Genomic DNA, 12579 nt, shown 5'->3' with positions numbered 1-12579 from the left:
ATTAGTGAAAGAACTAATTTTATATCTCTCCCTTGGCTACAGCAGATACATATGCTCAACATTATTTTCTATGGTTATTACTAAGCACTGCTAAATAATGTTATTATTGCTAACAAAATTACAGTTTTAAATGCTAATATAAAAAGGGACTTTGTGCACTAATAAAATGGCACACATTCCCGGTTAATATTACAGCACTAATACACTAAACAATGAGTCATGTTATATATGAGTAAAAGTTCTCTGTATCTGTAGAATATCATAGAAATCAGAGATACTTTGTGTTGGAAAGACCTCTGTAGTCTTAGATCTTTGTCTTTGCCTGCCCTAGGTTGTCACATGATTTAAATAAAACGAAACAACACCGGCGTGCAGAACGCACTAAACATACATTTCTATAGAAACCATCTGAATCCTAGCAAGGGGCCTGATCTTGCCAGCGTGACATAAGCACCAACATATGCAGGGGACAAGCTGCGTTATGATAGTATTTCTTGACCTGTCAGTCAGACTTAGCTGTATCCAAATTCCTTCTGGATTTGTGCAATCTTTTCATAGAAGGCATGGCCTCCTGGGTATTGTGCACTGAGCTTCTATGTCTGAGCTCCCTTGCCTTTTCAATAATGAAATGTTCTTTTCTTTTTTTTTCTTTTCTTTTTTTTTTTTACCCATTTATTGCGCAATTCCCATCTGGAGTGGATAGCCGGAAATCTTTGATGTTTTGATGTTCCATCCCCAAGGCAGGAGACTGGAAATTGAAAATGCAACCATTCCCCTAAAACTTCACCTGATTATGTTCTCTGTTAACCGTTTGATTGCCAATGTGTAACAAGACCAGCAGCTAAAGAGTTAATTTGGCTTCAAAGTTTGGGACCTAGATAACTATCTTCTGCTGGAGACAGCTTTTAACTGTAAATGTACAGAGATTAAAGGTGCAATTAAAATAATTAGGTAATTTTATCTCCAAAATACTTGGCTAATCCAAATTCCAGGCAAAGGTGATCTTCATTTTATTTTTTAAAGGGACATATATCTAGTATACAACAGAAGTAAGTACACCCCTGTGCAAAATCAATTTCAAATGATTCAAAATGGTAATTGCATTACTTTTAAGATGAACAGTCTGGTATTTGCTCTTATGTAAAATTAAAAACTAATGGTTTAGATTTACTATATTAAAAATACAGGCCCCACAGTAGGAACTGTGTAAATAAACGTATATAAATGAGCTAATGCACTAATCAAACAATTACTGCATAGAATGTTGTAGGGTCATCATTCTGGAGTCTGCAGTAGGCCGTCTAGCCTCTAGGGGCAGTGAAAAAGAATGTAAAATGAAAAAAACAAACAAAAAAAAAAACATTAGTGACGCATTAAAGGGACATGAAACCCAACATTTTTGTTCCATGATTCAGATAGAGCATACAGTTGTACTTCTATTATCAATTTTGCTGCATTCTCTTAGTATACTTTATTGAAGGAGCTGTAATGCACTACTAGGAGCTAGCTGAACACATCAGTTTACATTTGCTCTTCCAGACATAATGAATTGTAGTGCAGTGAAACCATCGGACTAAAAATGGTTTAGAAATTAATGTTAGACTTTACTGAGGTGTTATACTCTTGCAGGGGTTAAAATCAGTTAGAATCATATTCATTTAATAATAAAATGAAACAGAGCATGTTATCATTACACTAGAATTTCCCTTAAACGGGACAGAAAACCCCAGCACTTTCTTTCATAATTTGGATAGAACATACAATTTTAAACAACTTTCTAATTTATTTCTATTATCAAATTTGGTTCATTCTCTTGTTATCCTTTGCTGAAGGAGCTGCATTGCACTACTGACAGCTAGCTGAACACATCTAGTTAGCCAATCATAAGAGACAAATGTGTGCAGGCACCAATCAGCAGCTAGCACCCAGCTGGACACATCTAGTTAGCCAATAATAAGAGACAAATGTGTGCAGGCACCAATCAGCAGCTTGTTCCCTCTAGTGTAGGATACGTGTGCATTCTTTTATTTTGAATTAAAGGGTCTTAAAATGACATGCTCTGAGTCATGCAAGTTTAATTTTGACTTTTCTATGCCTTTTTAAGGGTTTTTTCTTTCTTTTTTTGGTGTATTTTTAGAATGTGTAAACCATGTGTTTTGAAAACTGTTGCTGCTCAGTTTACCAATGTAATGCATTTTTAAACCTTTAAAAGAATACGTTGTGCAGTATCCTTGTAACCTGTCACAAGATTCTTTCTTATCCTGTCTATATCAAGACCTGGATGAAGCTTCACATTTCCTTTGTCTCCTCTAGTTTGTCCTTTGGTAGATAAATGGTAATAATGTGAGGAGGAGATTGATGGAGAAAATACTCACTGACATTGCACATTTACAGAGCTTGAAATAGGACAGGATGTGAAAATAAAAAATAAAAATCTTTGTCCTGTATGTGCTTTATATTTGCCCAACTTGACAAATGCATCATTTATAAAAGACGAATACAATAATGGTTTTTAAAAGTAGTGTCGTCACCTTTAGTTCAGACCAAACCTGAACACTCTCTTGCGCCACGCACAACAAAACACATTTTGCAGATTACACGGTATGTATAATAGCAGATAAACACAAACTTGCACATAGATATTTACGCTCTCACACACTCTATGGCCTCCATGTATTAAGCGGCATGTGGACCAGCTTCTAAACTTGAGAAGGTGTCCGCATGCCTTCGCTGTAAACGGGCAGCAATCCTGTTTGTCCGCTGCCCGTATGCATCATTACACACTCCTATTAGTGTGCGATGCCCGCCAAAACAAGAGAAGGTTCTGTCAGTCACCCCGAGTGAGTTTGGGGTAAGTTCTCTCCACCATCTTAGACCGCTGCTTCTTAGATAGCTGGAAGTGGGCATGTGCAAACCTTCCCCGCAAGAGCTCCAGAGCAGCTTACGCTGCTTAGTACATGGAGTCCTCTGTCTCACACACACTCTCCCACAGAAACTAACAGACTCACACAGACACTTACAGACACACACTCTCTCACACAATGGCACTCCCCGTCTCCCACAAACAGACACACTCACACACAGACACACACACACACACAGAAAGACACAGACACGCACTCTCTCACAATGGCACTCCCACACACAGACACACTCCCACACAAAGACTCTCTCTCTCTCTCTCTCTCTCTCTCTCTCTCACACACACACACACACACACACACACACACACAGAAATTTGATTAAAAAAAGTAGTGTTTTACATATAGTTCTTAACACACGTGCACACTCTTGAGCCTACTTAAGTATGTCCTTGTGGAAAGAAGCTAAGTTTTAACAAAAGAGACTGATAGAAATAGGTAGGATTTGATAATAGACAAAAATTGTAAAAACATTTGTTTATGTACACATGGATGGTTAATTTTAACTCATCTATGTCCCCTTTACATACTGCTTGCATAAACATACAGGTTAATAAAACGTATGTAAATCTTGATAGATATATATATATATATATATATATATATATATATATATATATATATATATATATATAGAGAGAGAGAGAGAGAGAGAGAGAGAGAGAGAGAGAGAGAGAGATAGAAAGAAAGAAAGAAAGAAAGAGAGAGAGAAAGAGATATATATATATATATATATATATATATATATATATATATATATATATATATATATATATATATATATATATATATATATATATATATATATATATATATATATATATATATATATATATATATATATATATATATATATATATATATATATATATATATATACAAAGTCCAGATAGCTGATCAACCCACCTGCTGACAACCACCAGGGTGCAAATATGTAAATAATACCTCCAAATGAAATGAATATTTTTTTCTGTCTTTTTTCAGATTTTTTGAAGACTTGGAAGTCAGACACAAAGACGATGCATTTATTCACGACATTAGTGATATTGTGGAAAACCATGCACTGAACTACTTTCATCCGTATGTTATTTATTGCTCCAATGAAATGTACCAACAGAGAACGCTGCAAAAGTTGCTGTAAGTAGCCACATTCTACTCAGAGAGGGTTGATTCTGTTATCCCTTAAAGGGTCATGACACACCCTGAGATTGTAATATAAAATGATTAATTGTGCATAGTAAAAAAACTTTATTATACTTTCATTATGTAGTTTGCCCCTCTTTTATGTAATTTATTTCTGAATATTTTTGGTACTTCAATATTGATAACTAGAAGTGCACACTGCCGACTTTATATATCTAACCTTGCTTCATATCTGTCTCTAATTAGTTATATTTAGATACAGACTTGTAATGTAAAGATGTTTTATGTCCCTATACATTCTATGCTGTATATCATTGAATGTTTCTATTTAGGGGTGTATTTTGGCCTAGGCAAACAAGGCACTTGCCTAGGGTGGCAGATTTTGGGGGAGGGCAGCACTTTTTGAGTCTTACTTCACACACTCACTACACCCACACTGCACTACACACTCACAGCACTACACACACTCACACACGTGCACTTGAACACAAACATTTTACTTTTTGGAAATTCCTTGAAAAAAGTCACGTTACACCCTCGCTAAAAAAAGGCCTAAAACCTGGGGGGGGGGGGGGGGGGCAGAATGTTGAGTGCCTAGAGCAGCACAAAACCTTTATAGAAATCTTTACACTTGACAATATAACTGGACAATAAACCAGTACTCGACAATTCTGTTGTTGAGCCCTGCATTCAACTAAACAAACTGGTATCATGCATTTAAAAAAAAAAAAAAAAATGCATGTAAAAAAGATAGACTCAATACTAATTTTACAGCTTTAAAGGGAAATAAAACCCAACAATTTTCTTTCATGATTCAGATAGAACATACAATTTTAAACAACTTTCTAATTTACATATATCATATATTTCTTTGTTTTGTTGTTATCCTTTGTTGAAAAGCATAAAAGCTAATTGCCGCAGTTTCATGTCCCTTTAAGAAACATTCCCTAGGGCCAGGTTGCTCATTGGTTGTACACCAATATAACTGCGGGAGATGATGTGATCAAACACATGATTCCACAAGCACAAAAACATTTTTTATTTTGGACCAAAATATCTTTTTTTAATTATTGATAATAAAAAATATGCTAAATATTAAAACATCTACTTTTTAGCCGCAGCAAAGAAATACATCAACTTTTAAAGTCCCTTTTTAAAGTATCTTAAAGATGCATGATTAAGGGTCGAAAGGCCCTAAACGTTGCATGTTCTTCATCTTGTCCTAATAAAGGAATTGTCTTGAAAGTAATGTGCTGTGGACATTCTTTATCTTTTGGATTTTTGAAAGGTTCTGGCAGAAAACCTCAGTCTGCACTTGCACACCTGCTGCATTAAAGGAATAGTCCAGTCAAATTTAACCCCTTAATGACCACAATGTACCCTGTATGTCACTGGTCGTTAAGGGTTTTTTCAGGACATAATAGCACAAGTCTAGCAAGAACACGCTATTAATGCACTCCCTCCAGCAGGCTTTGTGGAATAGAGCAGTCTCAACGCTGGTGGCAAGACCGCGCTATAAAACAATCAAGTCCCAAAAAAAGGCCAGTGACATACAGGGTACGTCGCTGGTCCTTAAGGGGTTAAACTTTCTAAAAATGTAACTTTCATGATTCAGATAGAGCATGCAATTTTAAGCAACTTCTAATTTACTCCTATGATCAATTTTTCTTCGTAATCTTGGTATCTTTATTTAAAAAAGCAGGAATGTAAGCATAGGAACCAGCCCCTTTTGTAGCCACCAATCAGCAAGCACTACCCAGATCCTGAACCAACAATGGTTCAGCTCCTAATCTTACATTCAAATAAAGATACCAAGAGAACAAAGAAAAATTGATAATAGGAGTAAATTAGAAAGCTGCCTAAAATTGCTGTTCTATCTGAATCATGAAAATTTAATTTTGACTAGACAATCCCTTTAATGCTGGGAAGCTTTACTATTAAGAATCTAGTATTCAACTTTCAAATTTAAATTTTATTTTGGAGCCCTGTTTTGTGTAATATTATTTACTAAAGTTATTTATTGTACAGTCAACTCACCCCAACATACCAGAAGAGATACTGGTACAATAAAAAAACCATGTGTTTAACATTGCTCGCTGCATAATGTGAACCAAACCGTAAAGGTGGACTGTTTACTCATGTGACTTTAATAATGTTTCATCTTTATAGTCACAGATTCAGATTACAAATTAAAGACTAAATCAGATTTAAATAGGTGAATTCAGTTTTTTTAAATAGGTTTCTCTCATATCACAAGGATTTTTATACTGTTCTTGGTCTAACATCACATAATTATAAAAAAGGGGGCTTTGCACACAAGAACACCTTCCTTTCAGGAGTCACAGCTTTGTAGACTGAGAAAGGCTAGGGGCAGGTTGAAAAATATACCTGAATTCCAGTCAGCAGTCAATGTTCTCTTCAAATACCGTTACGCTCTGGCTGCACTGCGTTTAGGAAAACTTATACAGTGCAGCCACAGCACAGTTCTATTTAAAGGGAACAGCCTGATGTGGAAACAGCACTGTGAAAGTGCTAACAGTTCCAGCATGTCTCCCTTCCTCTGCGATGACATCTCCGATTACAACATGTTCTGCCACCTTGGGGTACAAAAGTATTTAAAAATATATAAAATTACCTTTTGTATTAGCTGTATTATGATATGTAAATATTGCCTAAATGACACAGGATATTATTGTTTACACTTGGTTATATCCCCTCTCCAAGCTGTCGCATTTTACAGTTGCTAATATACAAATATTCTAAAATTCAAACTTTTCCGGTTCCAAGCAGTTTGGATAGGGGTTTTGTCCTTGTATCGTTATTCACAAAATGCTATTGTGTTTTACATACTATTTTTTCGTAGGTTGAATTATTGTGATGTACACTGGATGGGTGTGCAAATTATTTGCTAATAATTGTGCTGACCTTGCATTTGCCTAGACTTGCACTGACACACCTTGTTCTGTGTTGGGAAACTTTTTTTTAACATAGTAGGAATTATCTTTATACAGCAAAACACATGTTACAATTATATCCATCTTATCCTTAAAGGGACAGTGCACTGTAAAATTATTTTTCCATTGATTTTTTTTTACCAGCTGCAGACTATAAAATGTATGCTAATTTGATTGTTTAATTTTGTATATAAAACAGCTGGTTTTGATCTTTATAACAATAACTATTAAAATGGGTTGAGCTTGCCAGGAAATCAGATCTCATTATGTGATCACTTTTTGTACATAAACATGCATCTTTATACTTCGAGAACAATTGAAAATGATCTTTTTATTACTTATCTCTCCAACCTCCCACTGGGAGTGTAGTTTCTTCTGCTGGCTATGTTTACACAGCTTTTCTATAGCTTAAACGTAAGTATAGAAACTTTTAGTATAGATAGGAATACTGCAGGCAAAATAAGCTATTTCAAATGATGATGCAAAGGTAAAGGAGCTATTTGTAAACAATTAAATAAACTCCAGCAATAAAATGGATCAGAACTTTTTTTAATTCTTTTATTATTTTAATCAGTGTGGGGGGGGCAGCTTAGCCAACCAGAAGGCTATACACACTCATGGTCCTTAACCATTTACAGGCTGGCCTCACTGAGCTACTGCTGCGCATACACAGTATATTCTAGGTGGCCCTCAAAGTAAACATTGAATCTAATGGGTTGAGTGATAGCCTTCTCATTAGTTGAATAGCTCCTCCCTGATTATAATAAACATTTAAAAAATGCTTTATAATAGAGAAACGGAAGGGTCAGCAAATTCACAAATTTGAAGGTAAATTACAACTAAAATCCTGCAAGTGTGATTGTTATTTACACAGATGTTTTATTAAAAAAATATATATATATACTGAGCTGTACTTTAGTATAACCTTTAAGGTTAGAAATAATGAATTAGAACATATCATTATTTTAATTTCATTAAAGTGTCCATTAATATGTATTGTTGCGTATAACACATTCCTGTTTGGTTTTTATATATATAAAAAAGCTACGTTAGGGAAAAGGACATAAAACTGACTTGGAAGTATAACCACAGTATATGATTACATTTTGTGATCTGCTTTTTCATTTACAAACATTTGACTTCTGATAAATGCTATCACATGTTTAGCACATTCCATATGTATATGTATTTCCCTTTAAACCATGCACTGCAATCTACAGCATATTTCAAAGCTGTTCATTGCCTAAGGGACAAAGTAAAGCTGGTGTGACGATATTATACACACTGTGGTTAGAAACCACAATGTTCAGCTTAAACCAGTAAGTTGTAATCTTTGATGTATACCTGAAGCGATTCTTCACGTTTGTTAAAGGCACATTGTATATATATATTTTTATTTATGAAAGCAAATTTCAAAAGTTGTTTTATTGATTTTATTAAAAAAACATCTCATGTTTCTGCCTTATAATCAATGTTTTTTTGTTTCACAGGCGTGCACCTCTTTATCAGTAAAGCAAAGGGAATTGCCCTCATCAGCCAGCCAAGTTTATTAGGAAATACAAAATCATTAATGTAGTTTTGGTTTCAGTTTAATTCTAAATATAGCTTTTACTTTTACCTCACAATATTATATATACCTCACAATATTGTTATATAGTTGGGGGAAGGGGTCTGCCGCCATTTTGGGGATTGGGCTGTGGAAGCAGGGGGCGGATCAATGAGATAGTGGGCGGATACTGACTATATCTTGGCGTTTGGTGGGGCATGTCTGGATGGGAAATGGGCAAGACTAAGGGAAATTCTAATGTTACATTCAAAATTTCGAATGTGGATATTGGATCTAATTATGAACATTTGAAAACTTTACCGAATTGTTGTTGTTCTCTTCAACATTCGATTGTCCATAACGAATGTCCGCAGAACTATTCGTTTAACCAAATGAATTAAACTTTTAGCACATTCACCCATATCAACCAAACGCTACACCACTAATGATTATGGCCAGCAGTGCTGGGAATTGCAATTGGTCGCTCACATGCAGAGATTTGCATGACGGCCCGTTCTCATCATGTGGGTGGAACCGGTTAATAATAATATCTACCATGCCCCTAACATCCCCTTAACCACACCCCACATCTGCCCTTTTTGGGGATTTATATTGGGGCAGCTTTGTAATGATCATTAGTCAGTACATATTTGCTGAGTGAAGCTGGAAAAACAAGTTATATCGTTTGGCAAAAGAGCATGAAAATGTATTCAAGTTTATTTTGCAAGTTGTTGCTTGTGTGAAACAATACACTTTCACTTTATAGTATTCTAAGAAATAATAAACTATTAATTATTGAGCATTCAGTATTTAATACAAGAATTATACTTTTTGAATGGGAGATTCACTTTTATACTTAAATTGATCACCATATTAGAATCCATTAAAATAAATACTCTGCATTTGAATGCTGGTTTTGGAAATGTCACATATTTAAATAAATAACAAATGTTTAAACTGTGCTCAAATCTGTTCTCAACCTTTTTAAAGAGTTGGAATTGCAGGTAGCCTGTTAAATGGTAATGTATAAGATAGATACACATTGTATGGGCGTGATAAATAAGTACCTGCTTTGCTGCTTTTAAAGATCTATCTCCAAGGTTTTTTTGTTTATTTTTTGTTTTAAAGGGATATATATATGGAAGGGATATGAAGCAGTCTGTTTCATTGTTGTAATAAAAGCAAAGTACTAAGCAGTGGCTTATACTTAAAGGGACAGTCTAGTCAAAATTAAACATTCATGATTCAGATAGGGCATGCAGTTTTAAACAAATTTCCAATTTACTTTTATCATCAAAATTGCTTTGTTCTCTTGGTATTCTTTGTTGAAAGCTAAACCTAGGTAGGCTCATATGCTAGTTTCTTAGCCCTTGAAGGCTGCCTCTTATCTCAGTGCATTTTGACAATGTTTCAGTTATCCCTAGTTTGTGTGTCATATGGATAACTTTGTGCTCACTCACATGGAGTTATTTATGAGTCAGCACTGATTGGCTGAAATGCACTTCTGTCAAAAGAACTGAGATTCAGGGAGCAGTCTGCAGAGGCTTAGGTGCAAGGTAATCACATAGGTAAAAAGTACATAATATAACTGTGTTGGCTGTGCAAAACTAGGGTATTGATAATAAAGGGATTATCTATCTTTTTAGACAATAAAAATTCTGGAGTAGACTGTCCCTTTAAATGACCATTACCGTCTGTCCAGCTCAGTAATCATTCTGCGCTTCCTTGTCTGAAAATCTTCATCAAGAGCTTTAAATGATCGTTTTTAGAAATGATATTATATTGATATATTTACACAGTCTAAATGGCTATGCTAATGAAAGAAACAGTAATAATATTTAATTATAGATGCTAAAATGTGTTTTGCATGGGAAAAAAAACCATTGGGATAATGCTACTAAAACTGATGTTTGTGCACAACTCATCTCCAGTTACAGATTTCTCATTGGCTGATACTGACAACTCCTTTGGCTCAATTTGTGGCCAGTGAGTGACATACATTCCCCAGCATAAAAAAATAATCATTTTATCCAGCAAAGGAATAAAAAAAGACAATTGCAGTAATATACTTTGAATATTACTTCGAGGAGCTTTGGTTAGTAGGAATAGGGCAAGTGCTGCCATCTAGTGGATTAATATGTGTGAGAATATTTCTTATTTATAAAGGATATGGTTTGTTGTATAAATATATCATGCTTTACAGTATAGTTTTGATAGCAATATTTTATTATTGTGTCGAAAACCTGAGATCTATTCTTCAAAAAGTGTCTTATATATGTTTACCTCATCTCCTTTGTGGGGACCAGTAAGGTGAAAAAAATAAATGTGCCCCTGCACTAATCGAGCAATTAATATGTGGCATGTAGAGGGACTGAATACTGGTTAAAGGGTATGGATGGGCGAATGTGTTTATATTCAAATGTTAGAACAAATGTTATTGTAGAAATTCGATTTACATAATAGAATGCTAAGAACTAATTTTTAAAAAATTCTATTATCGAATGTTATTTACAGTTTTCAAATGTCACTTTCGAATTTGAATATTACATTTAAAAAACACAGCATTAGACTAGAAATACTATTTCGAATTAGAATATTACGTTTAGAAATTGAATGAATACATAGCTAAACATTCTATTATTCGAACGAATATTTTCGATTTTATTGAAAAATTTGAAAACGAAAATTCGCAAATAGAATGTTATATAAACATTCGAAATTCGAATTCAAATGAACGAATGTATCAAAATTTCTTTTAAATTTTGAATTTTTAGAAACATTCGCCCATCCCTATTAAAGGGACAGGACATGATTTGGATAGAACTTACCATTTAAACAACTTTCCAATTTACTTCTATTATCAAATTTGCTTCATTCTCTTGTTACCCTTTTCTAAAGGAACAGCATTGCACTACTAGCAACTAGCTAAACATATCTAGTTAGCCAAGAGACAAGTGTGTGCAGGCACCAATCAGCAGCTAGCTCCCACTAGTGTATGATATGTGTGTATTCTTTTTCAACAAGGGATACCAAGAGAACATAGCACATTTGAAAATAGAAGTGAGTTTAAAAGTGTCTTAAAATGACTTGATCTATCTGACTCATGCAAGTTTAATTTTGGCTTTTCTATATCCCTTTAATGCAATATGTATTCAGCCTCTCTAGGAGCAGTGAGGAAACCGAGAAAACAATTATCAAAAATGTTCTATTTTCAACACAAGAGAGAGAAGCAAATTTTGGTAATTGAAGTACATTGGAAAGTTGTTTAAAATTCCATACTCTGTCTGAATCATGAATGTTGAAATTTTGACTTTACTGTCCCTTTAAAGGGACTTAAAAGTGTAAGAAGAAAATGCTCAAACATGTTAGAGCATTCTATTAATACACTATTGCTTTCACATAATTATGTGTTTAACCCCTGCAAAGAACACATTGTTAACAGCAGCTTTAGAGTAGTAGTGTATAACTGTGAGCTAGCTGAACACATTGTATGAGCCAATGACAAGAGGCATATGTGTAGCCACCAATAATTAGCTAGCTCCCAGTAGTGCATTGCTGATTCTGAGCATACCTAGGTATGCTTTTCAACAAATAATAAAAGAACAAAGTCAATTTGATAATAGACGTACATTGAAAAGTCTGTTAAACTTGCATGCTCTATCTGAACCATGAAAGATTAATTATGATATTCCTTTCAAGGGACACACAATACCTTGTAATTACAAGACATTGTTGTAATGAAAAATGCCATCCATGTGTAAACATTTTCATAACAAACTAACACCTTGTTTGTAGGCTTCACCTACCAGTTGCCATGTTTGGAGGAGCCAATCAACACTTGTTATTGGGAGTAGAGAAATCTAATCACAATAATTGTTTTGCACTTTATCTGGTATCCTCCGTTGAGAACAAGTAGGGGCAGATATGTAGCAGGTTAGGCTTGTGAAGTCTGCAGTGTGTTTCCAAATTAAAAAAAAAATGAAAAAACCCACAGTATTCAGAGCTAAAGGGACAG

The 12579-nt window shown here is 34.5% G+C and overlaps 1 protein-coding gene across 1 annotated transcript in view; it reads left to right on the top strand.

Moving 5' to 3' along the window:
* The window catches only part of ARHGEF16 (Rho guanine nucleotide exchange factor 16), a 206553-nt gene that overhangs the window by 157851 nt on the left and 36123 nt on the right, over nucleotides 1–12579 (top strand). Inside the window, exon 7 of the mRNA XM_053690341.1 lies at nucleotides 3906–4058. Within this exon, the coding sequence (XP_053546316.1) occupies nucleotides 3906–4058 (153 nt within the window). The remainder of the gene's footprint in view (nucleotides 1–3905; nucleotides 4059–12579) is intronic.

The sequence above is a fragment of the Bombina bombina genome, chromosome 8 (genome assembly GCF_027579735.1).
Source record: "Bombina bombina isolate aBomBom1 chromosome 8, aBomBom1.pri, whole genome shotgun sequence".
Lineage (NCBI taxonomy): Eukaryota > Metazoa > Chordata > Amphibia > Anura > Bombinatoridae > Bombina > Bombina bombina.
Note: the sequence above shows the minus strand (reverse complement) of the source record. Positions and strands in the feature narration are given on the sequence as shown.